The sequence below is a fragment of the Erithacus rubecula genome, assembly GCF_903797595.1.
Source record: "Erithacus rubecula genome assembly, chromosome: Z".
NCBI classification, from domain to species: Eukaryota; Metazoa; Chordata; class Aves; order Passeriformes; family Muscicapidae; genus Erithacus; species Erithacus rubecula.
Window position 1 is genome coordinate 22606247 of NC_136661.1, and position 27252 is coordinate 22633498.

General features: G+C 43.5%; 1 protein-coding gene across 2 annotated transcripts in view; it reads left to right on the forward strand.

Annotated features, from left to right (window-relative positions):
• Positions 1 to 588: 588 nt before the first annotated feature.
• The window catches only part of NPR3 (natriuretic peptide receptor 3), a 41164-nt gene continuing 14500 nt past the window's right edge, over positions 589 to 27252 (forward strand). For both annotated transcript variants that reach the window (XM_079329873.1, XM_079329874.1), the window contains exons 1-4: positions 589 to 1766; positions 6269 to 6391; positions 10253 to 10419; positions 26845 to 26980. In XM_079329873.1, the coding sequence (XP_079185999.1) occupies positions 1061 to 1766; positions 6269 to 6391; positions 10253 to 10419; positions 26845 to 26980 (1132 nt within the window). In that variant the 5' untranslated portion in view covers positions 589 to 1060. The remainder of the gene's footprint in view (positions 1767 to 6268; positions 6392 to 10252; positions 10420 to 26844; positions 26981 to 27252) is intronic.

Genomic DNA, 27252 nt, shown 5'->3' on the forward strand with positions numbered 1-27252 from the left:
GAGCAGGGATGCTCTTAGGACCAGGCAGTGTTATACCAGTTATTCCAGTAATCCCAAAAGTTCTTTTTTTTTCCTGGTAAAATAATCTCAGACATCTCCTTCACTGGGGTTAACCTCTGTTGCTTGGTGCATGAAACTGTGTCTCTCAACACAATGGGCAATGACAAAACCCGGCATCCAGATTTTCTGGACACAGGGATGGCTCAAAAGGATCCCAGATGGACACAGGCGGGAAGCACAGATCCACTGTGAACTTCCCGGAGGCTTATGGTGTGGATGGGCACCTTTGTGCGTGAGGAGATGGGAGCAGGGCAGCCCTGCTTGTGCCCTGCAGCAGCGCCCTTGGCTGCCGCCTGCATCCCCTGCTGCTGATGCTGCAACCCCTCCATCCCCAAATCCCACAGCCCTGCCGAGCGCCGAACTCCTCTGAGCCTTCGGGGTGCCTCGAAAGCCTTCCTTGCACTGAGCGACAGCTTAAGCGGGCTGGAGCAACCCCCAAAAAATACTTAAGAAAAAAAAATGTCAGTGTAATGAGATCCTTTACTCCCCGAGCCCGATTGCGGGGACTCATTTGGCAAGGGAGAGCAGCAGCCGAGCAGGAAGGTACGCGAAACACACACATCAGTGTTGGACGTAGGCGATAAGGACACCCCCGCCCGCCCGGGCGCGGAGGTGTGCGGGGCGGGGGGGCCGCAGGGAGGGGCCGCCGGAGGGAGCGCCCGGGCCGGCTCCTCCCTGCGCACAAACCCGGCCGCGCCGCGCCGGGCGTGCGGCAGCCGCCGCTCCCGCGCTACTTAAGCGGGGAGGGCGCAGCGCGGCAGCCCCGCGCGGGGATCCGGCGTGCGGCAGAAAGTGATCGTAGTAATAGCCGTCCATCTATAAGAGAACGAGAAAAGCAGAGATGCTCCGTCCGTGACCCGCAGGCGGGGTGGGGAGGGGCAGGTTGTGAATCCGCCAAACACCTGAGAAATAAAGCACGACCGAACAATTTCGAGGCGGGCGGGGAAAGGGGGGGCGAAAAGTTTGCCGGAGCTCGGGCGGCTCCGGGGGGGCGGGCGCGATGCCGCCCTGGCTGCTCGGCAGCCTCTGCTGCGTGCTGGCGGCGCGGGCGGCGCTGGGCGGCGGCCCCGCGGGCGCGGAGGAGGAGGAGGAGGAGAAGCTGATCCGGGTGCTGGTGCTGCTGCCGCAGGACGACGCCTACCTCTTCTCGCTGGGGCGGGTGCGGCCGGCCATCGAGTACGCGGTGCGGAGCCTGCGGGAGAGCGGCGCGGGTCTGCCGCCCGGCTACGCCTTCCAGCTCACCTACGAGGACTCGGCGTGCGGCAACCGCGCCCTGTTCAGCCTGGTGGACATGGTGGCCCTGCAGCGCCGCCGCCCCGACCTGCTGCTGGGGCCGGTGTGCGAGTACGCGGCGGCGCCGGTGGCGCGGCTGGCCGCGCACTGGGACGTGCCCATGCTGTCGGCGGGCGCGCTGGCCGCCGGCTTCGGCGCCAAGGGCGGCGAGTACTCGCACCTCACCCGCGTCGCGCCCGCCTACGCCAAGATGGGAGAGATGCTGCTGGCCCTCTTCCGCCACCACCAGTGGAACCGGGCCACGCTGCTCTACAGCGACAGCAACCCCGAGCGCAGCTGCTTCTTCGCCATGGAGGGCGTCCATGTGGTCTTCCAGGAGGAGTCATTCCACATGGCCGTGCACAGCTTCGACGAGACCAGCAGGCACCTCGACATCGACGACGTCGTCCGCGCCCTGCAGACGGGCGAGAGGGGTGAGTGGCGGCGGAGTGCCCGGCCGGGCTGCTCCGCGGCGTTGGGTGGCGGCTGGGGCGGTGGGAATCCCGCGGAGGGAAGGACCTGCGGCAAGGGGAGAGCCTTGGCTCGTCCCCGCCCGTGGGGAACCCGCTGCGAGGGCATCCCCGGGCCCGACGGATGGGAGCCGCAGTCCGGAGTGAGAGCTCCGCCCGCAGAGGTAGAGTTTTGCCTCCCGACGGCGTGGAGAGCCGTTTGCCCTCGGGGACCACCCTAGGAGGGTTTTGTGGCATAGTAAGAAGTCAGCTTTCTGCTCGCGGTCTGGTTTACCCAAAGTTACTCAGGTCTGCAGGGCAGCAAATCTGTTGCTTATTCTGTGAGATTTTTGCAGTAACACTGTAAATTCAGGCACTAAGCAAAGATGTTTTCTTCCCATCCCGCTGTGCCATGCAGCAGGAGACCTTTTCACGACTTCTTCCATTGGGAGCCCTGTCGAGTACCTCGTAAATAACAGATGCGTTTAGGAGAAATGGCAATTTCAGGGAATGTGTGCGTGTGAGACACCTAAGTGCATGCTGTGATATTGTCACCGACAGTTAGCAAGACACCGTGGGAATAAATGGCTTGTAAAACATCTGAGTCAGTCATGTCTAGGCTGGATGAACTGACTTTGCATCATGGAGCTGCGAAGCAAAGTGCTTTGGAATGTGTGTTTTGTAGTTAGATGTGCTTTAAAGCGAGACCTTGCCTAGCAATGCATGGATATATGGGCTTATCAGAAATATTTTTAGTGAGTTTTCCCAGCCACAGGCTTCCCCAGTAAGTCATGCAAAAAGAAAATATGTGTTCCAGGAGTGAACTGCAGGATGAGGTTAAAGTCCTTAGGTATTTTCCAAGAAAGCCATGGATGTGCAAAGTCTTCTGTACAGTTCTTACATATCTTGTTGCAGAGTGTTAAAATAGCATCAGAAATGGACAGCTAAAGATGGTGCTGTGTGTGGCAAGCAGAACTGATACTATGGTGCTGCAGGCTGTGGATGGAACAGCCTTGCACTGCTGATGTTACTCTGCTGTGAAATCATTAATGTGTCAGAGTGTGTGAGATAACTGAGGTCTAACAGTTGTACAGCACTCTTCAATTTCCAATTCACTGAAGCAGGTGCTTAAAATGCAGCTTTCCTTTTAAGTACCATTTGGGGAAATATAATGAATGGAGAGAAATAAATGTGTCAGTGCTGGAGGAAACCACAGTGTGGGGAAAGATGCTTGTCAAGTGTGTGTGTGTGGGGGTTTCCTGATGCTGAGAGCATTACAGCATGCTTACAGCAGGAAAAGCCAAGTGTTCACCCAGCTCCACTCTTCACATCATGCTGACAGTCAGGGAAGGGCTTTTGCTTTAAGCCTGGTCTGAAATGCTTTGCTGAGCTGAGACATATGATCTTTCACAATTCTTGCAAATGACTGGACAGAAGCAGCCCTTTTCTTTGTCCCCACTGTGCCCTGTGGGATCCCTCCTTGCATCTCATCTCTTCATTTGTTCTCTGACTTCTTCCACACAAGTGGGGCCCTCCAGCTTCCACCTGTGCCTTTCTGACCTTAAAGAATCACCTGGTGGATTCCTTTGACCCTGTCTCTCATGGAAACTTTCAGGTTACCACAATATTTTAAGAGTTCTACATCATGTGGAGGTTGCACCAGATGAGGTCTGAAGATCAGTCAAGGTCTTTGTTTGTTCTGGGGACTCTGGGATCCCCCCAGCAGGACAGCAGGATTTGTGCTCAACAGCACACTGTCCAGAGCACTTTCTAGAAATGTTTTTCTTGGTTGGTTTCCAGTTTTTAATGACTTCTGTGTCACACCTGCTGTGACAATCTGATGATGGCTTTAAGCCCTCACCTTTTCTAGTTTTCAAAAATTGCTGCTGTTTGGGGTCCCACCTGAGTGGTCAGCCTTCCCTGAACTCTCTGACTGGGAGTGGGCTTCCAAGCAGATACAGGGTTCTTCCTTGAAATTCTGCCAGAGCTGGGACAGAAGCTGCCCCTCCATCTGTCCTGTGGGAAGCAGGGCAGAGGCTGGCCCAGGGGTTAGGTTGCTGCTGGCTGGGGGTTTGCACGGAGCTCTCAGATCCCTGGGAGGAAGGGGCACACAGCCATTCACCCCTGTGTACCAGGGACTGTGTTCAGTCCTTGGAGCTGTGTGAAATGACTGAAGTCTTGGAGCCACAAAAAAATAATGATGAAAAGTATGATAATAAAAGTGCTTGTCTACAATTAGTTTGATTAGTAGTTCAAGCTTCCTTTTAGGCTCAGGTAAGCCTGCTGCACAGTTCATATTGTAGTCTCAGGTTTGCTGTAAGGTTTACAAATGCAGGCCTTTGCTTAAATGAGTAGGCACGTAGTCCAAGGAATGTGTGTAGCAAAGGGAATGTTTATTCCTTTAAACTGGAATTAAACTCTAAAGTATTTTCAGGATGAGTCAATAATCCTAGTCAATAAATTCAGCATATTAGTATTAGAATTACTGTAGTCTGTGTGTATTATGGTGGAGGGAGAACATTTTGTATGGGTTTGCATGTTCGTACATATACAATGGTAAGGTACAGATGCAGATTAAATACATAGAAGATTTTGAAAAACATATCCATAGCTTATTTGCTTTTGCTTCAGAATCTTGAAATATGTAATCTCTGCTTTCCTGCTGGGTTAGAAACCCCTTCCAAAGTTAGTATTACTTCCCTTACATTCCTTTAGAGGCTTACAAAATACCATTTAATGTATGTTAAAGTAGTTCCCCACACACTCTTTCTTTTATTCCTTTTGCTCAATGTCTTTTATTGGTGTTGTGGGAATCCCTTTGATTCCATCTACAGATTACAATTTCATTATAGAAGTGAATTACAAAGGCAAAGTCAAGGAGGGAGGGCAGCAAGGAAATATTTCAAAAGGGGATCTCTCACCTATACTGAAATTAAGAACAGTGAGACAAATTCATTCCTGATGTGCGTCTGGAAAATATTTGGTCCAAATTTTATTATAAGAAATTTTTTTTTCTTGTTCGTTTTCCTTCATGCTAATATACTTCACAATGGTCATGAAATATGTCTTGCTCTGTTGCTCTGGAAATTATTATATTGCTCTGCCATAATCAGGAGGACAGAGCTATGCATGGTATAATTCTCCTGAAGCGTGGGGTTGCACTGAACATGACTCACCCCAGCGGCACATCTGGAGGTTTATGCCTGTGATGGCATCCAACCAGAAAGGCGATGGGAGAAGATTCATTGTGTGCGAAGAGATTTGGCCTGCTTGGCGTTTTCATTTCTTATAATAGAAAACACTTCCACCCAGAAGAGCAGAATGCGGTTTTGATTCATTTTTACTGTTGGGTTGAAATATTTGTGTACATTATTGTAGCTTTTGAGTCCTGCCATGTGTGACGGCGCTCTTGGAAACGTGCATGCAGTTGGTTTTGAGTCACCATCCTAACAGGGTCTCTTATGCCTGTTGTAGGATACAGTCCTACAATGATAAAATACCTTGTTCCTCCCTCTGATATCAGGATCTTCGTACCTGTAGTCTTGTGAACCCGTGTAAAAGCTTGTAGTGTAATTTGCTTTGTGTTGGAGTTCTCTCCCCATTGTTGAAGACCTCACCTGTTGGGATAATCCTTTCCTTTTGCAGAAGGAGGGAATGGCAAGGGCAGCAATCCCCCTGCCCAGCAGATTTGGGAAGAGACCTACCAATGACAATCATCACAGTGGGGGTCACACCTGGGCTTGCAGGTCTCATCACAGCAGCAGATCTTCTGCTTAGCTGTTGGCTCATGATAAATGAGGCTCTGTACCCACCTTTAATCTTCATGCTTAAATAATGGTGCTTGTTTTTTCCATTTATTAGCATTAAGCATCCCATCACAAGTTGTTGCCTAGGCTTATTGTATGGTCTCTGGAGAGAAAGTCACATTCTGGAAGGACTCATACCACTGTGCCTGCTGAAGAGGTGCTGCTCTCTTTTAAGTGCAGAGATGCAGCAAAATGTAGGCCAGATACCTAAATATTAGGTAGCTGAAGTGTAGGCAAGTTCAGACTACGTCAAACTGTTCATTGGAATGGAAATTGAAATGGAAATTGAAATGGTAAGGTCATGGTATATCCACCTTCGTCTTGTGGCTGCTCAGAAATAACAACAAAAGCTTCTGATTGTGGTCCAGTCTACAAATACATGCAGCTAAAGAAATTTGGAGCCAGAACTAACCACATTTTGCAGGGGTAAAAAACTAGATCACACAGAGGTTTTATTTGTCTGTCTTCAAAGGAGACAGGGAAAGAGGAAGCCTCTCTGTGTTCACCACCTGTCTTATCAGCTCTTTGGGAAATCAGCTTTGTTTGCAATCTGTGTTTCCATGTTTCTTGCAAAACTGGGAGGACAGCTGGGGTCACTGTTTCTGGCAGCATTCTTGCTTCACAATCTGTTCTCTGAAGTTCTTGAGCTGCTTCTTATCTGTGTTTCTCATTTTCTTCCAGTTGTAATCATGTGTGCCAGCGGTGACACTATCAGGAACATCATGTTGGCTGCTCATCGGCAAGGAATGACCAACGGGGACTATGCTTTCTTCAATATTGAGCTCTTCAACAGCTCATCATATGGTAATGTTTTTCTTGCCCAAGTGTGTTGCAAAGTCTTTTGTAAGCTTGGTGGTATTTTTAGATTTGTTAGCCTCAAAACACGCAGCACTGAGTCCCAGAAAACACCACTCCGTGTTGTTGCAGTTATCTTCCACTTGGGATATGGTGTTGCAGGAAATAAAACAGACCTTGTGGCTATAGTTACTGCTGGGTGGGTCACAAGATGCCAAATACACTACAGTGATTACTTATTTACTTACTCTTTGGGGCAGTAGCACCAGACAGAGGCATTGGTTATGGTGTGGGTCCCCCATTCTGCAGCATGTGTGCTCAGGTCTAGGTGACTGACACCATCCCCAGCCTGGTGACTGCCAGCTCTCAGGGCAGGGACACTCCTGGCAGCCTGGTGACCTGTGGGCTAAACAGATGGCTGGAGGGAGTAATTAGTACAGCCAGCAGCTGCAAGGTTTGGGTCTCCAGAAATCATCACTGTGCTGGGCCATCTACATGTCTAATTTATTTATCTTTTTATTATAGGCTCTGTCTGCAAAAATATTCAGCCATGCTGTGTTAAAGGGAAAGCACTGCATGGGACACAGGCTGTCCAAAGTTTCTAAAACAGAGTGAATAAAAGTGACTGTTTACACCCATGAGTAAAAGGGATCATTTTTGTCAAACTAAAACATGACTTCAAAATGTAAATTAAATGTATTTTCTTTGGGAAATATATCTAATATATGTATCCCAAAATATAATTGCAACTGCATGTTACATCAGTGCATGGCAGGGACTATACCTGCTCTTAGCTGGTGCTGCTGTCTCACTTAAATTCAAGGTAATACTGGAGCAATGTGTTTGCAGAGATCAAACATCAGATGGCTGAGGCTGGGCAGGTTTTATTGAAGTTTAACATGGCTCTTGAAAGGAGCAGATTCCTTTGCAGATGTAGAGAAAAGAATTTCTTCTGTGCAGACTGCTTTAACTAATCCACTACAATAACAAATTCACTTCAAGCTAGAAACTAAGTGCAAGCTGGGAAAAAGGGCAAAGTGTGGGGGTTTACTTTCTTTAAGCTGCAAAGACTAACCAACAAAAACAACTGAATTAAAAAAAGGATAATTAAAAAAAATCTGTTAATTGGAAGTTCTTTTGCATAAGCTTTCTGTTACTTATCTACTAGGTCTGAGATTATTTCACAGTAAACAGTACTGTGTGACACTGTATAATGAAGATACATAACTGCATAAATTCTGGGATCTAGATATGTACAGAATTACAGACACTGCTACATGTATCAAGATAAGCTAAAGGATGCAAAGTTTTGCTAGATAGGAAGGAAATCACTCAAATATCTAAAACATGAAGTTGTTGATCAAGATCAAAGCCAGTGTGGGAGCCTCATTACCACCTCCTTCGCATTACAGGTAGTCCAGTTTTCTTGTGGTGTTTCTGAGGGATTAATGAAAACTGTCTGCCTGCTGATGTAGTAAGAATGTGGCATTTCCTGACATTTGTTTTAAAACAATTTTTCTGCTTGGGCATGTGTTTCCCATGTAGAGTGAAATGACTGTGCACCAGGAGTTGACTTTTGCACAGATGGTCATTGCATGTGAAAAGCAAACACAAGAGGAGTGTAGAGAAATTCCCCCAAAAGTCCTTGTTTCCAGTGCCTGGAGATACTAGATTTTGTACTTCATAAAACCCAAGAGTGGGTGTGATTGGGCAATTGGCACTGTCTTTGTGTTCAGATGACTTTATTGCAGTTTGTTGTTGCCCTCTGTTCTGAATATTTCTAATTTTTCAGAACAGGCTTATTAAATGCCAAGATTGCAATAAGTGTACACAAGTATTGTAACAGGGTGACCTTCCACAAAATAGTCCATGAAGGAATTTAAATATGTAAATTATTCTAGGAACGCTGTTATGCAAGTGAACCTTCCCCAGTCCCAATGTCAGGATTTAAAGAAGGAACATGCATTAGTGTCCAGGACAGAAAGCTACATTTTACTGCACTACCTTTTTTTAAATTGTCTATAATCTCCTTTTTTAGCTATTTCCATTTGCAAATGCAAAGCTATAGCAAAGCCCTCCATGCAGTAGTCTCTGTACTCCTTGAATCCAGCATCTCCACAATCCAGGTGCCCAGCTGGGACAGAAGCTGTTCAGCTTTGAGGCTTTTGCAAGGCTGTACTCTCTTTTGGGGAAGGCTGCAAGATGTGCTTGCTTACAGCTGCCAGATGTGCATTTCTTTCTCTTTGAAAGCTAAGGGGGATAGGTGCAGGCCCTGAAGGGAAGAGTGGTAAAACCAGACAGTGTTTGTTAGTTGCTATCCAGTGACTCCATTACATGTGATGAATAGGGTTCTGGGTAAGTGATTTTGACCTTGTATTGGGAAATAGATCCATCAGCCAAGGCATATGTATCTACAGCTCCTTCCTAAAGAAATCAAATAACTTAAAAAACAGTGAAATTCACGGTATGTGTAAATATTACAGTCCTAGGTGGTGCTGGGCTGTAGTAAATAAGGCTATCCTGGAGTGGTCAAGAGAGGTGGAAAAGCTGAGGTGTTCCTGTGCAGGGACTGACAGGAGCTGCCCTGGACCCAAAAGGTGCAGGAGAAAGGGCTCAGCCCAGAGAAGTGCAGGGCCTGGACTCCTTCCCTTGTGCTCTCTGAGGAAGAAGAGCAAATCTCCAGTTAAGTCTCAGCAGCAGTGCTGGGAGGACAAAAAGCAAGCTCTGTTTACCTGCTCCAGATCCAAGAGTTTGTTCTTGCAGCTGTTGATGCAAGTGGGGAGCACTGTGCAAGGAGCACCACGGGTTTTTTACCTGAACTCCATCAACGTCTCTACAACTTGCTTCTCTTGGTCCAAATGACACTGTGCATTATATAATCCAATATAACCCATAACCCAAGCCAAATAGCCACATCCTCTCTGATTTCAGATTCCTGTGTGCCTCCAGGTCACCTTGGGAATTTGGCATTAGTTTTGTCTTGGCTCATTTAGTCATAATGGGGTTTATTGCTGTTGTTCAAAAAATAAAGACTGTCTAGCTTTTAATTACTTGTAAGCATTTAAAGGCTCACTGCTTAGGGCTACCACTGTTCCCTTTAGCCTGTTTTTAGTTATCATTTACATCAAATAGCACAAAACCTGCTCCAGGACAACATGAACCCTTCCACTGACCTCCTGAAGCTTTGGATCAGGATCTCAGGGCCTGCTAAGGCCCAGGTCTGTTTGTCAGAAGGACTTCTTTGCTAATAAATCAGCCAGTCATCTATCCTGCTTTTTAAAAATGTGGTTTCTTCACTGGTGGTCTGAGTTAAATTCTTCCCTTGCTGTGACACAAAACACATGTAAATACAGTGTAGGCGCAGGATTCCATTTTATTTTTACGTATTCCTTTTCCATTGAAAGCAGGGCTGCTCTGGCAGCCATGGCATGCATGGTTTTGTCTTTGACCACAGTGGGAGAGCTGCACCATCTGCCTCCCATTCTGGGTGATGACTTTGCTGGTGCCTTTCTGACTGTCCAGGAGGAATGATGTGTAACAAAAACTTTGTGCTTGAATTCTCCTTCACTTCATCTAACTTAAATATCTGTGTGTTTGAGATATGGCATATGTGTTTGGCTCCAAGATGCCATCTCACACTTAGGATTTATTCCACTCTTTTAAAATGAACAAACACAATGTGGGAGTAAGATTATCCTTTGGTTTACCCATTTACTTCTCTCACTGCCTGGTTTCCTGCACACCTTGAAAGAGGGTCTGTTCTCCTTTGTACTTTACTGTCTCTTCAGTGATCAAGAAATGGAACTTTTGGGTGGAAAAAGGAATCCCATAATGGTACCTGTTTGGAAATATGCTTGTTTCCCTCTTTAGGAAATGGCTCTTGGAGAAGAGGAGACAAGTATGACCTTGAAGCCAAGAAAGCATACTCATACCTCCAAACTGTCACTCTGCTGAGGACTGTGAAGCCTGAGTTTGAGAAGTTTTCCCTGGAGGTGAAAAGTTCTGTTCAGAAGCAAGGTCTTCATGAAGATGATTATGTAAGTACTTGATGACACTCTTCAGATCACAGCATCTTCAAACAGATGCTCCCAGTTAAAGGGCAGTAAGACCTTGTCAGGACAGAATCACCTGGGCTCAGTTGCGAAATTGTGCTGTTGAACATAAATTTTGGGTTTTTTGGTGGATAATGCAAATTACAAGGGTAGGCTTGGTCTAGGTGCACTGTATCTATGCACCAACATCCATGACCAGTTGTCCTGTGCTCATCCCTAATTTATCAGCAGAAATGATGGGCAAAAGCAAGTCTCTCACTCTACCTAATAAGTCTTCTTAACAGGCAAAGAAATACAGTTTTCTTTTTTGTTTTCTCACAATAATTATTTTTTTTTTTTAGAATCCAATCTCAGAAAGTTACACTATCTGTATTGCATGCAATTAAGTCATTCTTGATGTGAATGAGAAAAGCGGTCTTATTTCTCAACAAAGCATATTTAAGTAGTTGCTGTTTTTTATTTTGAACTGTCTAAAATATCAACAGAGTCCTTGCAAGTTGCTTTTAGCCTTGGAGAACGCCACTGTCTTCTAGAGGTGAACATGGGAAACTATGCCTTTTTCTAACCTCTCAAAATGTAGGAGGAAAAATGCCTTTGAGAATTGTTTTTGAGCTAGTGCTAAGCTAGTTCATTAGGCATTTTCATAGAAAAGTCATGTGTGGAAGGAAGAATGTGTAGCACATACCTGCAGGCATTTCTGCATGCTGATACAAGTACTTCCCAGACAGTCAACCTTCTCATGATGTAGTGTCAACTTTCCAGATATGCTTATGAAGAGTGGAGGCTTGAAGAGAGAGTTTGGTCAGTCCTTAGCTGTAAGAAATGAGAGCCTGAAATTCAATAAAGCATCCCAAACCCTTCATTTTCCAGCTTTCACTTGGGCTTCCATCTCATCCCTTTGCTTTAAGCATTGTGTCCATCTTTAATTCACCAGCTTGTGCTTGAATGGTGTGTTAAAGAATGAATAACCCTTCCTGCAGTTTATTATATAACTTTAGAAAATTTGTGGTTTGTGGTTTTTAGAACTTGAATATATTTCATTTAAATATTTTACCTAAAATATTAATTTGAATCACAACAGTGGTTTATATTATTCCTGTGATGCTTTCAAAATCTAGTCATAGTCTTTTCTTGGCATGTTTTGTCTGGGGCTAGTGGAGAAAACCCACCTCACAATTTCAGGGTGCTGCTCTCTGAAGAACCTGCTAAATGAGTTCTGAAGAAGGCCATGGGACTTTAATTTGTGTTGTTGCTTCCTTTTCTGTGTGTCCTTTTGCAGATGTTGCTTATCAAGCTACGTCCTTTCAAAACCTGCTATGTGCCTTTGGTTGTGGTTGTTGAGAAGTGTGATTTTAAATACTTAAGATCCATTCATCAGCAGTATTGTGCCTTTTATTTTTTTTTTTTTTTTTTTAAGTTTGGGCATGTGACATCTCCCTAGATAAGAACAGCCTTATACTGCTGAGAGCTCAGGATGCTGTCTGTGGGCAGTTTGGAGGCAGGCAAGAGGATGCTTGTCTCTTCTTTAGGGTGGGGACCCATTGCAAACCCTGTGCAGTGTTGATTGGGCTGCATAAACACAAGCCCTGTTCTGGTCAACCAGAACTGGATCTAGGGGAGAGCAAATTCCCCTGTGACAGTATGGGGAGATTTTTCAGGCTAATGTGTTTGCTTGAGTGACTTCCCCACAGCTGCACACCCACTGCCAGAAGTCCTCTGTTGTCATTCCTCACCCCATGGCTGCTGTGTGTGTTGTGCTCCTGGCTCTCCTGGGGCAGCAGTGGGGGCTGGCTCCCTACCATCACATCCTTGACCTTCTTCTACCTGGCTCTGGGGGCTGCTTCTCCCTGGGTCCCATTTCCACCTGCGATCCAGAGTCCTTCACTTTGTTCCAAACACTCCTTCACACAAAACCTTGAGCTTTTCCTAGGATCAAGCTGTATAGGTCCCCTCCTGCAGCTGCTTCTCCTTCTCCCCTCTTCTTGTTCTTCCTTTCCCACTTGGCTTTCTTCTTGCTTCCCAATCTGTTCTTACTGGGACAGTAAGAAGCATCTTGTGATCTGTGTGCACCTACCACAGATTCCTGCCACCTGAAACATCAGCCCTTGGCTCACAGGCAGTTTCTGTGGTGGAGGACATTAGGACCTGCAGCTCTCTGTAAAGGAGATGCAGGTCATGGCTGTGGGGGAAGGAGGTTTGGTTACAAATGCAGAGTATCCTGGTATTAGATGGATGCTTAACTAAAATGGATCTCAGCATAGCCCCCCTACATGCTTTTTCACAGCCTTCTAACAATGGTAAAATAAAATGTCTCTAAGACAGTTTCTGGTTGAGTATAGCAAAAAAAAAAAAAAAAAAAAAAAATCCATAGCTGTGTTTCTTCATTAACTGTGTGAACTTTAAATTTCTGGTTTGCTTTGCATCATTTATGATGAATTATACATTTTTCCACTTTGGACAGTTGGAAAGAGATGTATCATATTTCTTTAACTAATTGTCCTGCTGCCCTTTTCAGAGGAGAAGTATTTTGGGGCAGTCTTCAGGATTAAGAAAAAAAGCCATTCTGAAAACTAATGGGGAAAAAAAAGCCAGACTAAAGGCCAGTTCCTTCCCCTCTGAAAAACTTCTGTGTAGTGGGCACCCATTAAGTGTGCTTTCTTTGGCAACATGGGAAAAAAGTGGCCTGGATATGCATTAGGCAAAGCTGTGTCCTCCAAGGGAAGACTGGGAAGGAAAAGTCCTTGAGCTGGGTGGGTGGGAAGCAACAGAGATGGATATTGCTCTGCTGGATTCTGCTCCTGAAAGCAAAATTATGTAGAAAGATAATCAATTGTACAGCCCATGTCAAGTCATATCCACGGGTGTTGAAATGCAGTCCTCATTCTTTTCTGCAAGCTGTGTCCCAAGAGGAGGCGCTTAGGGAGGTTTGGGTTTGAAACATTCAGTGTGTCTGCTTTTCTGTGTGGATTTTTCCAATGTCATGGGAAAATGGGGCCCCAGGCCCATGGTCTAAATTATCTCACAGTGACCCTAACTCAAACAAAATTCATTAATGCTGCCATTTTGTCCTGGCCTCTTGCCAGCACTAATTCTAAAGGCATTATTATCTACCAAAAAAGAATATCATAAAAAGGGAAAATAAGCAGATGACAGAAGGAAAGATAAGGGAGACAGAAAGGGCAAAGTCCTAAAGCAGCAGCTGTCCCACTGCCAGATGCAGAACATACGGCCCTTGGAGGAGTAACAGGTCAAAGAGTGTTGGCTGTCTTCATCTCCAGCTGTGAAATCACACAGAAAACAGAAAAACGTATTTTGAGTACATCTTTCCCAGTTCAAAGTTTCTATTGTTTCTGCATGTATGTTATGCTTTGGAAATGGGGAAGGTGAATGAACATGTGCCTTAAGAGGGAGCAGGAAAGCACGGAAAAGACAAGTTCTAAGGGAATCTCTCTTGTGAAGTTAAAAGCTTCCTTAAGCACCTTTTAATTAGTCAGCATTGAAAATAAGAGTGGCAGAGAGGTTCTGAGAAAGCATCTTAGAAATATTTGGGTTGCACAGCATGGGGCAATGGTGATGCTCCCTGTCTGCAATGTCCCATTGCAAAGTCCCATAGCAGCAGCTGCCTGAATCCATGAGCAAATATTGCTAGATTGGTTGTTCACCAGTCTGAGTGTGAAAGCAGTTGCTGTCATGTTAAGGTAACCCAAAGAACTGTGGGTTGAAGCAGTAAAAATGCTCAGCCATCATTTCAGCATTCAGCAGTGTCTCATGCTTTTTCAGGAGACATCCTGTAGTTTTGTACAAAGCCTGACCATTTTTTCCTATGTGAAGATCTAATTCTCCGATAAAATAAGCAAAAAAGGAGAAATGTTTTAAAAATTCTAATCAAATTGGGGTTTTGGGCATGCAGTAGAATCACTTTAATCCTTTATTTAAATGGTGGTAGTTTTCTTCGTTTTGTAATGTTAATACATTAATAAGACATTAACAGCAGGGAGTCCTGTTCTCTATAAACCAGCTAACATCCTTGGTTTAATTGCAAAACACAGGGCAAGCTCTGCTTGCAGACCTATAGCCTAGTTGAGGCAGACAGCACTGGGAATTGAATGCAATTACTTGAAGGAAGAATGTAAAACTGTCTCTAAAGGGGTGTGTGAATAATTCCCAACACATACTGTAGTTAAAAATGTTTGTGAATAAACAGTGTTTCAGTTAAAGTATATGCATAAGCCATTTTTATTAAATAATGCTGAACAATTAATGAATTGATGGTAGGGTGCAGTTTGGAAGTTCTTAATGCACCTTCTGTTCCTGACTTAGGCCTAGGATTCAATAAATGCTTTTTTTATGTCCAACACAGTATTCTGAGCTCAGATGGTTTTACAGCCAGGAATATTTGCTCTTCTGAGGTTACAGACCACCCATGGCTTGTTTTTTCTTCTCATTTAAAAGCTGAAAATGTAGCTAATTAAACAAATATTTCTGCTGTGTTAACTACATGACAGCATTGTTCACAAGGTGGATGCATTGGTTTTTTCCTATCCACAGCCTTTTTCACTCTGAAAATGAGCATCAGGAGAAGGGAACTGGAGCCTGATTTGTGAGTAGAGTTATCTCAGCGAAAGAATGAACTATGTAAATTAATTAGATCAGCAAGATACTACTCCCTTTTAGAAAGGGGAACTCTGTTTTATTTAGCATTTTCAGCCCTCTGAAAGGATAAATGGTGCACTCAAGAACAACCTTTTAGCTCCAACAGTTAACTACAAAAGCTTCATGGGAGGTAGCTGTGCTCGTAAAGTTTATCATCTCATCCATAACATCCGTGCCAGACTCTTCCCTGTGTATTCCTTACGTCAGCCTTTTAATTAGGATTACACACCAGCTAAGATAAGGCTGGGAGAAGTGAGCAATTCAGTCTTGTAGCTGTGATGCTGAAAATGTAACTTATTCAGCAATGTCCTTCTCACTTGTCTTTTTTCAGGCACAGGCAGGCGAGATTCATGTCAGGCAGTCTTTTGTGTCTTCTGACTGCATGAGGATGGGAGAGATTTTCGAGGAGATTTAAGGGGAAAAAAAAAAAAAAGAAAGAACCCCCAAACCCTGCCAGGGGATAATTTGTTCAAATGAATGGGTCTATTCAGCTGCTGGAGTGCTTTGCTAATTGTGTTCCAAAGAATAAAAGCAAACCACAAGCTGCTTTCAGCAGCCGGAAAAAATGGTTTCACATGCCAGCTTATTAACAAGATGAATTCTATTAGTAAAACATATTTAGGATTTTCATGACCAACCCTTCACCCTTGGAATTTAATGAGACTGTCTTTATTTTCTGTAAGAGGAGTATTGACCTGTGGACTGCTAAATTTGGTGAATACAGCAGACACTTATTTTTTTTCCCTGAAGTTAATGGTTTCTCAGTGGTATGGTAGACCAGTGTTGTCCACAAAAGTACAGTGTAATAGTAAGTTATTTGCCAGTAACAGATGGCATAAAAGTCATTAAAAGAAAGAAATTGTTCTTCTCTCTTCCAGTGGATTTGTTTAGTTTTTCTAGCCTATCTAAGCATATTTTTGAAGAAACCATGGAGGAGATAGTGTAAAACTGTATGTATATCTGGAAATAGCAACATCTGAACTTTTTGGGAATGTAAAAGTTTAGAGTTGATCTTCATGGATATGTTGTATATTTTCCGTAGCCCCATGTTTTTACTTGAATTTCACAGATATTCACGTTCCAATTTACTAAACAGGCACTCAGAAATGTATGGGTAAGGCCCTCTTTGAAGTACTTGTTAGAAATATACCTTATTTTCCACTAATAAAGTGTGAAAAATATGTCCTCTTGCAGAATTCATAGCCTGTTTCTTGTTTTAATACTTCTCCATGCTGTTTGTGTTGCAAGTGAACAAAAAGCTAATTTGTCCCATTGAGGTATTATGTGTTTTATTGTAAGTTCATAGGCTTTTTGACACTGGTATAGAATGGTCCTCAGGCTGGGCTCTGAGATGTTTGAATGAAGCAAAGGTAGACTATCTCATTTTGCATAAAATGTCACTTGAAAAATTAAATACCTTTGCTTAATAGACTTTCTAGCAACCACTGTCTTTTTCTGTGAGTCTTATTCTCTGGGTATCTCATGAAAATAACACTGAATTGGAAGTGTCCTTTTTTACTGAGAGAATATTCATCTCAGCAAGGCATGAGAGGAGGTTTGGGTGAGTCTGTCCCATATCAGGCTGGTGTTGCCAGCAGCAGGATCCTGGGCTGGCACTTGGAGGCTGTTTTGCACTTGCTGATGGGATGCTCCAGCGTCAGCACCCTGGGTGCTGTGGAGGGTTCTCCTCACCTGTGCTGGTGCCTCCTCACTGTGGTCACACAGATTGGGTTGAGAGCCCAGTGTTTGAATTCTGTCTGAGCCAAGCAGTTTAAACAGGGTTTGATTATGAGGGTGGCAGGAGGTGTGGGGAAGGAGCCATGCTTTGTTTTCATTACAGATGTAAAGGAAAACAGTTCTTCAAGACAAGAAATCCATGTGAATCCAAGTGAATTCCTTGATAGCACCAGAGCAGAAGAATTGTTGCCTCCACATTGAGGTGTTCCAGGAAAGCTTTCTTGCACTCATCTGGGGTATTGGAATTATGTAACTGATTCTGAATGACAGCAGGGCAGGGTCTAACTTTTGTGATATTTATAAGTAACAAGTCTAAAAAACCAGTGCAAGTGTCAGTCAGTAACACCTCAAGTCTGAGACCTTATGCTGTGTCTGCACATTCATTTCTTATGGCTGAGTGCTTGGAGGTTGAGGTGAAGGTAGCTTTGTGAAAGGCTTATTCTTTGGAAGGAAAAAAATCTTTTAGCAGAAGGGCAGGCCAATCTCGTGGGTGAATCAGGTCACCCTGGTGTATGAGTGTTGTCAGAGCCAAGACAGGCAGCAGGGCTTGGGTGTGCTCCACTCCGTTGGGCTGTAAGAAAAGGTCAGTGTACAATGTGCCAGCTCTGATTTTTTTTTTTAATCCTTTTTTCAGGGGATATTTAGCAAAATGCAGAGGGGGTAATGTAGTCATCCTGTGAGAATGGGCTGTGAATAAAAGCAGTGGTGTTTTTGTGCACACAAGGAGGCATAGGAACCTGCGGGAGGATATTCAAAACTTTCCTTCTCTCTTTAGTAGATACTTTTTTCATTAGGAAGAGAAGTCTGGGACAAAAATGAGAAGGTCTAGCCCATTCTAAAAAGAACTAATATATCAAAGTGTTTTGAAAAGACAAGGAGTGTCTCTGTCCCAGAGCAAATGAATGAGAGGGGCATGAGAAAGGGGCAAGGGACAATGGGAGGAGGGTAGGTGAGGACGCCCTTTGCTCTGTGTCTGGGAACAAGGTGACATTCACTGAGCAGGACATTTACATTTGATGGGAAATGCGTGTGTACAATGTGTCCAGCTCCCCATCAGCCTGCAGACTACAAAATACCTTAGAGAGAAAAAGGAAGGAGGATCTCAGGGATCAGACAGTCAGCAAGTATCTCGGAGTGGCTGCAAATCCCCAGATTTAGAGGTATTAACTACCATGCTGCTGCTGAGGAGTGGGAGGATGTGTTTCAGGTGTGCAGCTGGAACCTTATTCCCTGCTGACAGGTACACACAAATACCTGCTGAGATAGCTGCTGTGCCTCTCCTGTGCTAATGGGATCCTCACAGGGGTGCCAGCAAAGGGATGGTTAATCAGCCAGCTGAACACCTTTCATCAGATATCCACTATCTGAAGGAAAATAACAAAACCAAATAGTTAAATTTTAAATTATTTGGAGTGGAAGCATGACTAATAGCAGCCTGAGGGTTTGCATTAGTTCCATGCCATTAAAGTTTTCAAGTTCATATGTCCATTTACCCTGGAATTTAATAAAAGGATCATTTGTCATGGCAACCACAGCCTCAGGTGGGCTCTCCTAGCAAATTATTTACTCCCAGCCCAGAGGTCCCCCAGGTCTTGGCAGGTCATACATCTCCCCCAGCACCTGTATTTCAGTTCCAGGAGTGCCTCCACCTCAGGATGCCCTGCAGACAGGGCAGGGGAAAGGTGGAATTCAGATTCTCTGAAAGCAGAGATTGGACCCTGAAGTTCTCTCATGCTAACTCACTAATGGGAGGCCTGAGGCTTTTAGATGAAAGGGGCAGGGAATTTAAAAGGACTGGTGGCCTGTGAGGTTTTGTAAAGGCTTTATTGCAAGTTTATGCAGGGGGGAGTCATTACCTGCCTCTGTGAGAATAAGAGGATCACATTCATCTCTCATTCTCTACCTCCTGTGCTGGCAAGGATGATGTGGGATGCTGCTGTTATGAATTCTGGTTTTGGGTGCCTAGTTTTTCCCTGCTACTGAGTAAGGATCTTAGATAACTGCTCCCAGCTCCAAACATACTTTTGAGCTAATCATCCCTTTTGGCTGTGTCTAATTTGTGTTTATCTAGTGCTTAAGACTGTAAAGCAAATGCTCTGCTGGTTAATCTTTGCTAATCTGCTGCAAAGCAGAAATCAAATGGTCAGATGTTTTTTTTACCCCATCCAAGATTTTACCAGCCCACCAGCTAGTATAGCAGAGGTAGATTCAATTTGAACACAAGTTGTCTCCAGTGTGATACAGTGATTTTTCTGAGTTTTGCATAGAACTGATCTTCAGAGTTTTTAATACAAAAACCAAAATATGTCCATGATTTTTGTGGTTTGGTGATAATGCTAGCAATCCAGAACCCAAAACAATTGCACATTGTATAATGATAAACATTTAACAAAAAAATGTCCTTCCTGTTTGTCCTAGCTCTGCATTCATTTAAACCACTTTAACTTACTTTAGCAAGTGGAACTGATTTTTTCAGATGAGGTGTCTGTAATCCTGAAAACTGAGGTGTTCCTGCTTGTAAAACATTCTTGCCTGCTGACATCAAAAACTTAGTATTTAAGGAAAAGATGGGGGTAGTGGGTTTTTTTTCTGCTAAGTGTTTCTCTGCAATTAAAATGTTGCAATTTAAAAGCCAGCTGAAAATGTAAGCATTCATTGCAACTGTATAACAGATTATCAGACCTCCAGTGGGGATTCTTAGAAAAATCTATTTAAAACACGCATATTTTGGTTTCTTCATGTCTGTGTGTTTTCAGCTGAAAAGAGTAATTTCTTTACTATCTTCTGTTTTTCACCACTATGACTAGACATAAAATTTTTGGACATAGTTTTGTTACTGATCACGTGAATGGCCACATAGTTTGTTAGAAGGCAGGAAATCCCAAAACAGTTGGAAGGTTAATTTTATAAATGACAGCTGTACTTTGTGTGGTTAAGATCTGTTCAGTACTCAGGCAGTCACAGTATGGTGCTGTGAGGGATCCTATGCATTGGCTGTTTGTCTGATGTTAGACATGCAATATAAACATGGGATTTTTCACCTTAACTGCAGGAGCACCATAATGCATTCTCTGATTCTATCCTTTTCCTTAATAGATGACCTGGGGCCCTTTAGAGCTAAATTATACATGCAGATAGTATGTGTGTAAATCATACATAAGGGAGAAATTCCTCTGAATGATTATTCTGTAGGTAGTTGAGTTCTGGTATGAAACAGTTCTGCTCCTTAGATACATCACTTTCACCTCTTTGAGGAAAACTTTAAAAGGTAATGCAGGAACAAAAGCCACAGAAGGGTAAACAGCTTGCAAAAGGAATCAGTGAACACAATGGATGGAGCCAGAAATAAATGCCACACAGGTTTTTCAGGGGAAAATCTGGTCTAGAAGAGCATCCTGTTCCTGGAGCAGGGCAGTTCTCAGCTCAGCCTGCCCTGCTTTGCTATGCCAGTGGAGGTCTGGGGAGGGTCTGAGAGCCCAGTGGTGTCAGGCCAGGGTTGGGTGCAGCAGCCAGAGCCCCTTGATGTGAACTGACTGTGGGTAAGGTTCTAACTCTGCTGAGGTGACAGCTCCTCTTTCTGTGTCTAAGGGAAGGAACTAATTTTGGCTGTAGCTGGAAATTTCCTCCCAGCCTGTTAGTAGCAGGCACTGGGGGTTTACAGCCATTTTTTAGATAACTATAAGAGAGTGTTGCAAGCAATAAACAAAGAATGGGCAGCTTTTGCAGGCAGTGGGGTGGAAGGTTTTCCCCATGCCTTTGTATCTCAGTTGTCACTGTAGCCTGACGTGCTTTAGCTGACATTTCACAGCACAGCTGCCCTGTAGTCTGGGACTGAATAGATTTTTGCTTCAGCTTGCCATTGAGACAATAGAGCAACTTATGGCTGCCCCAGCCAAATGATTGTGGGTAAATCTACCAGTTGTTCAAGAATGGGGTATTAAGAAGAAGACTTGAAGAATGAGATGCTCTGTGGTTAGTTTTCTTGCCATAGCAAGAAAATAACCTTCTCTGACAAATATCCTTAACTCCCTGAATTTGGCTGCCTTTTCTGAGTTAATCACAGATACTGCTGTAATTTGTGAATTTACTTTTATTTCCTTTTTGTTAATTTGTTTTATTTCAACAGACTTTTTCTTGAAATGAAAGGCTGGCTTCTGGTCCACAGTTGGCTTTAAAGTGGATGGGAGTTTGTCACTATGGTACTCAGTCCTGTTGGAGTAAGCATCCTCTTGTCTGAGTGGAGAAAGGCAGCAGTGGTTTGGCATGTCTGGAGTGCACATCAGTCGTGTACCAGCTGAACAGTGCAGGCAGGCAGAGGCATGGTCTCATCTCAGAGAAATGGGCTTAATTGCAGCACAGCATCTTAGTATCCAAATCAAACAGAAAGTGCAGAAAAAAGCAGGGATCCTGCCTTACATGCTGTCTCTCAGATGGTGTGTCAGGCTGTTTTGTGGTGGTGATGGGCAGCTGGTGAGCTGCAAGCAGTGCTTGTGCTGAGACTCCCCAAACCTGGGCTTCAGTTCCAAATTCTTCATGCCAGGGACACATTGCCTGGTGTGCAGAGTGCTTATGTGGAGCACACACCTCATCTCTGCTCTCAGCAGCACTGCTGCTCCAGCAAATGCTGTCAAAGAAATGAACACAAGCAGGCAGCCTTGTGGAAGAAGCCTCCTTACAGGGAAGTGATGTCTTGTTTAACTGTAGTGTTGAATTTTTAAGCTCTGAATTTTAGAGTGGAGTATAAGCCTCAGTCTGCAGAATCCCACTGATAAAGTCATATGCCCCCCTGTAAGAAAAATGTCTTATGGGTTTCCACATGAACACTGCCTCCCAGTGAAACAGTACTTGAATAAATCTCTCCTAGATATGTGCAAGACTCTTCCTCTTTTCCTAGGGAGAGATGTGAGTTCCAGCCCCAAATAATAAATGTAAGTTTGGATATATCCTTTAGGAAACCAAGTCCTGGGCCCTGGCCTCGTGTGTTCTTGAAGAGGTGCCCATTTATATATTTATAGAGACTGGGTATCAGTGAATGCAGTGTGAGGCTGTCCTTGGCTGCAGCTGTGTGGCCCAGAATTTGGTGTAATGCCATAGATTCTTTTTCAGTTTAGAATTAAATATTGTGGAAATGGCCTTCTCTGAAGAAAGCATGTGTTTCTATTATTTTTTCCTTTTTCTTGCTGTTTGGTTGAAGCACTATGATCCAGTAGAAGAGCAGTATAGTTGCCCAAGGCAACAATCTGTATTTTTAGTCTTAGGCATCTAAACATAGAGGTTTGATTAACTTACAGCTTTATTCTCCTTTCCAGCTCCCGCTTTGGTTCCACAGGGATGCATCTCTGTCTGTAGGCACCCCAAGACATTCTGTTTATGACAGCTGGCTATGGGTGTATCCCATGGCTTTGCATTTGTTGTGTTTGGGTGTCCTTGAAATCCCAGTCCCAGTGCATTACCCAGCTGTTATCCATAGGTGATGTTCAGGAGCTCTGTGAGTTTCTGTTGCATAGTGGAATGAAGAAATCCTGTGAGCATCTGAGGAGGTGGGTGGTGAGTTAGTGAAAACTTTGTCAATCCTGCTAGGGTGGTAGCATGCAGAATGATACATGGTTATGGCAGTAAGACTAATATATTACTGCAAAGCTGGAACTGCACATTGCTGGTTTGAAATGCACTTCACCTTTTCTCAGGTAATGATCAGGTGTAAGAATATTCTTCTTCAGCTTCACAGTCTCAATCTGTATGTCAGCTCCACCCAGAGTTTCTCACTGGGATTATGTGAACTAGAAGTTTAACACAAAATCAAATTGTAATAGTGATATTTTATGTTAAATTAAACATTAATAATTTCTACATGTTGATCATCTACTGTATGGGAATCATGAGCACCCAGATTTGTGCAGCTCAGAGCAAGGTCATAGCAACTCATCAAAGAACTGCTGAAAGTCCCTGAAGATCTCAGAACCATAAATAAGTACTTAGAACAGCATGGGCTGTGGCAGTATTCTGAATGGGAATATGCAACATCAACAAATGGTATTAAAAAAAAGAAATTCCTGCAGTGGAGTTAAGTGAATAGTGCTGGATAGTGAGTCAGCAGAAGACAACCTAAGATATGTGTAAAGAATGCATGTGAGAGAGGTTAGTTATGTCAGGGCTTCTTAGAAAAGCTCATAAAGAAGGGACTGTAATTATAATTGGCTTGGTGAAGGGGAATTAAAAGGGGAGAACTGACAGTAAATTGCAACTGCTCAGAAAAATACTTCTGTTGAGATACATTATAACAGTGTGAGATAGTAGGACCATCCTGTCAAATATGTGAATTGTTAAGATTTTTGCAAAATTGGTACAGCCCTCTGCAGTTCCCTAGGGTCCTCACTGATTGGGGCTGAAACTATAGTTTGACAACTTGAATATCACTATGAACATAGAAAGCAAATACAGTGTGGGAGGTGTCTTTTGTATTTTCAACAGAAAAAATGTGGTGATGATGATGTTCCCCACTAAGCATGAAGTGGTACAGTTGCTGCAATTGCTGTGATTCAGAGCTGGGCAGTTCCAGATGGAGGAGAATAATCCTATTTTACAGCCAGTAGGCAGGATATGGGGAATTATGGCTCCTGCATAGCTGTATCTTGGCTGTCTTCCACATCAGTAGTGTTTTGCATTGCTGTGTGTGCTGTTAACACCTTGGTATATATGAACAGTGTGGTCACGATATGGCTGCTTGGGGAACTATAACTTTGAACTGGGTAGGATTTATGCAATGTGATTTCCACTGAGAGGGGTTGTTGGGTTTTGGTTGTTTTCTTTTCTCTGATAGAAGACGATTAATTAGAGCAGAAAGCCAGGAAGTTAAAAGGGGTATATATCTTATTCACCTATGCAGTTAGCATACTTGATTTTTAGCTGTATATATTAGAATAGGATGTGAAAGTTATACAGAAGATGTCTCAGAATAAGGTTTCCATATATTTATACTGCAGCCCCCAAAGAGGCTCAGCTCACCTGGCAGATTCTCTGCTGCCACGTGGAGGGGGTGGCCCTGCAGTATGGGCCAGGGACAGCAACATTTCAGTAGATCTGGCACACAAATTGTGATCACACCATTTGGAGCTCTGCTCACACCTGTAATTAAAGGGTGGCATAAACGAAAATGGAAAACACTACAATAAAAAGACTCTGCTTTGTTTTGGAGCTCAACTAAAAGAGCTTTGAATTACCTGTAAGATTAGTGGGCCCTTAATAGATTTTTATGCTCTCTTCAGTTTTTATCCTGAGGGTGTCTGTGGCTGAGCTAACACATTATTAATTGTTGTAGTCACCTTCAAGCAGCCTGTGAAGACATCTTCACAGTCACTCTCATTCCTATTTGAAGCATTACTGGAATATAAACTTTATAGTGTAGCCATTTTTAATGCTTTTCCTGCAGCAAAGAGCAAACCCTTCAAAATTTTTTGCAGCTGTTGCTTCACATTTTAATACTTCTCTGTCCTACACATCATGCAAACCATGGTCTGTGTGGAACTGTGGCAGCTTACAAATGATTGAACGGTGATATGCAGGAAAACTTTATTCCCTTCATGGGATCCTGCATCACCTTTCAAGAACTGCTGCTTAAACGTGTTCCTGTATTAATGTGGAATGTTTCAGGTGAGCCCAGCATATGGTTTGGATGGGGAGTGTAAATGCAATCCCATCTGCAAACAGTAATTACAACTCTTTCAGAAGATTTTAAATGGCATTAATTATCTATAGTTTCAGCTTCCTTGACAACATGAGATAAAATGCTGGGGTTTGTGTATCAGCAATGGAGCAGTGGCATAAATGACTTTCTGACTATTTTCTAATGTGGTTTTTCACTTGCAATGTAAGGGGGTTTTGGCCAAGTGGAGCTTTGGCAAGAGGCTGTGGCAGTAACCTCCCAAACTGCCAAGTGAGTTTTGACAGGGCTTATCTGGCAGATCTGCAGTGTCTACAGAAGGGTTTTCAGGCCGGTGGCATGAGTAGATTTTAGGTGGAGCAAATAGCTGACAAAATGGATTTTGAAGGTTGTTGTGTTACACTGAGAGGTCTTTGCCATGGACAAAAGAAGTGACAAATAGCTTTCCTTGAAACAAATGCCAGCCACAAACTGTAAATCAGCCAGCAGGGAGGTATAGCTACTGGAGAGTCTAATTTCTCTCCTGAGAGAAAGAATGTCACATTAAGAAAGCTGAAGTTTGATCATCCACAGGCCACTTGGACTCTAACGCTGGCACTTGAAGCAGTTGTCAAGATTTGTGGTTTCTTGGTTTGGTTGGGTTTTTTCAATTCTGAAAAGTTAAAGCCCCTGCTGGCAAAGCCTGTCCTAGTATGCACTCAGTCCATCAGCTTTTATTATTCCACCAAAAGCCTGACTTTCCCCTCCTTTCAGGCTTTCTTTTTACTTCAGAATAACTGCAGCTGCCCTTTACTCTGTGGCTGTCAGAATGAGCTGAGCAGTTCTGCACCTCCTGTAGCACCATGGGCTCTTCCCCATGATGAATGTGATGCATTCAACTGCAGCATAGGTTGAAGTTACTGAAAGTCCAGTTTTAAATGCCAGAGAAATGTAAACTTTTATATTATCAGTAAATAATTCCGAAATTCTCCTTACTGTTGGCAACTGCTTTAAGAGTGAAGGAATGTCTTGGATGCAATTACATTATCAGGGTTTGATTAGTTCAGTTTAGCAAATCAACTATGTAATACTTTTTATCTGTTGAGCAGTTATTTAGTTAACTGTTTTGTTTTGTAACATTTTTAATGTCCAGCTAAACCCGTGAGAGTTAGAGTAGCACTTAATTTACTGGCATTTTAAATTGTTTAGATACACTGAAATGGAAGGTAAACTAAATGTTACTTCTATCCAGGAGACTATTTGTGGAGGTGAGCTGTTCACTGGCAGTTGCAGTAAGAGACCCCATAATTTGGTTACACCCTTCCTAGGATGTCAGGAGTTCTTTTTTTTGTTGTAGTGAAACTCGGAGTGGATGGGAACATCTTTCTTGTAGCTGAAAAGATAATTAATTCTGCGTTACTGTGCACTGACTGAGTAGATTGCACTGCTGAAATGTGAGTTGCTGCCCACAGAAGAGGAGTACCTGTGCTGGTCTAGTCATTCTGCATCAGCTTCTGCTGATGGGTCTCCATCTGAATTTCACTCTTGAAGTAATTATTGCTTCACCCCTGAAGCATATCAGGCTCCTGAGAGCAAACTTATAATGTTTCTGCAGCATTCAGCTGTTAACTGTTTTTGTAACTCACAGACTGTAGGTTGGCTATGAAGGTTCACTGGCAATCTTCTTTTGTGTTAGGGTTATAAAGCAGAGTTAGGGTTATTAGGATTGTTTCATTCATTTCATGTAACTTGCTGAGAAAACTATAAAGGACAGGAAAAGGTTCTCCTGGCAGTTCCAGAGAACACATTACTGGAGAGGGTAAGTAGTTTTCTCCATTGCTCATTTGCTAGTGGAGAGATGCTTGGCTGAACAAGAGCCAGAAATGGAAGTGGTAATCATTAAACAAGCAAATTCAACAGCTGAGCTCTCCAAAAAAAATCATGGCAGAAAATGCTTCCCAGTCCTGAGAGGTGCTAAGCCCCCTGTGCAGAGGGAGTGGGTTGTACTTGCTGCTGTGGGGTGAGGGTGCTCAGCACCTGACAGGATCTCACATGGTCAAGTGCAGAATTTGTGCTCTGTACATGGGAACTGGGATCTGCAGATTTCTCCCATATCTGCAGAGCTATTCAGACATAACATTATGAATGTCCAGAACAGCAGATAGTGGTTAACTGTTTTTAAAAATGGGTCAGGAGTTGCTGTCGTCCCCCTGAGGTTTTTTTGAGATATATTCATTTCTGTTCCAGCAGCTGAGAAAGTAACTCTCCAAATTAGTCAGTTTGGTTAATTTTTAGATCCTCTCTCATCAATCAATTACCTAAGAAAGAAAAATTTTGTTATGTGTTAATTGCTATTGGGTTTTTTTCTTCTTTCTTTTTAGGTGAACATGTTTGTGGAAGGATTCCATGATGCAATCCTTCTTTATGCTCTAGCTTTACAGGAAGTCCTGAAGATTGGTTTCAGTAAGAAAGACGGGGAAAAAATTGTTCAACAAACACGGAACAGAACATATGAAGGTAAGAGTTAATATCAAATTACAGTTTTCAGAGTCAGCTTCAGGTCTTTGTAAGAACTCATGCCTATTCCACTCCTAAGAGAGGAAAGCAACCATATGAAACTATATGCATCTTTAAGACTGGCTCATATCTCACCAGTCTGTCTTTTTTTTTGCACCAACTGTTGAGGTCTTGACTCAGTTCATAAAACTCTGAACAATCTAATGACCCTCACGGATGTTGTAAAGAAATACCAATAATTTTCTCAGGCTCCTTTTTTGTTTTTGAAAAGA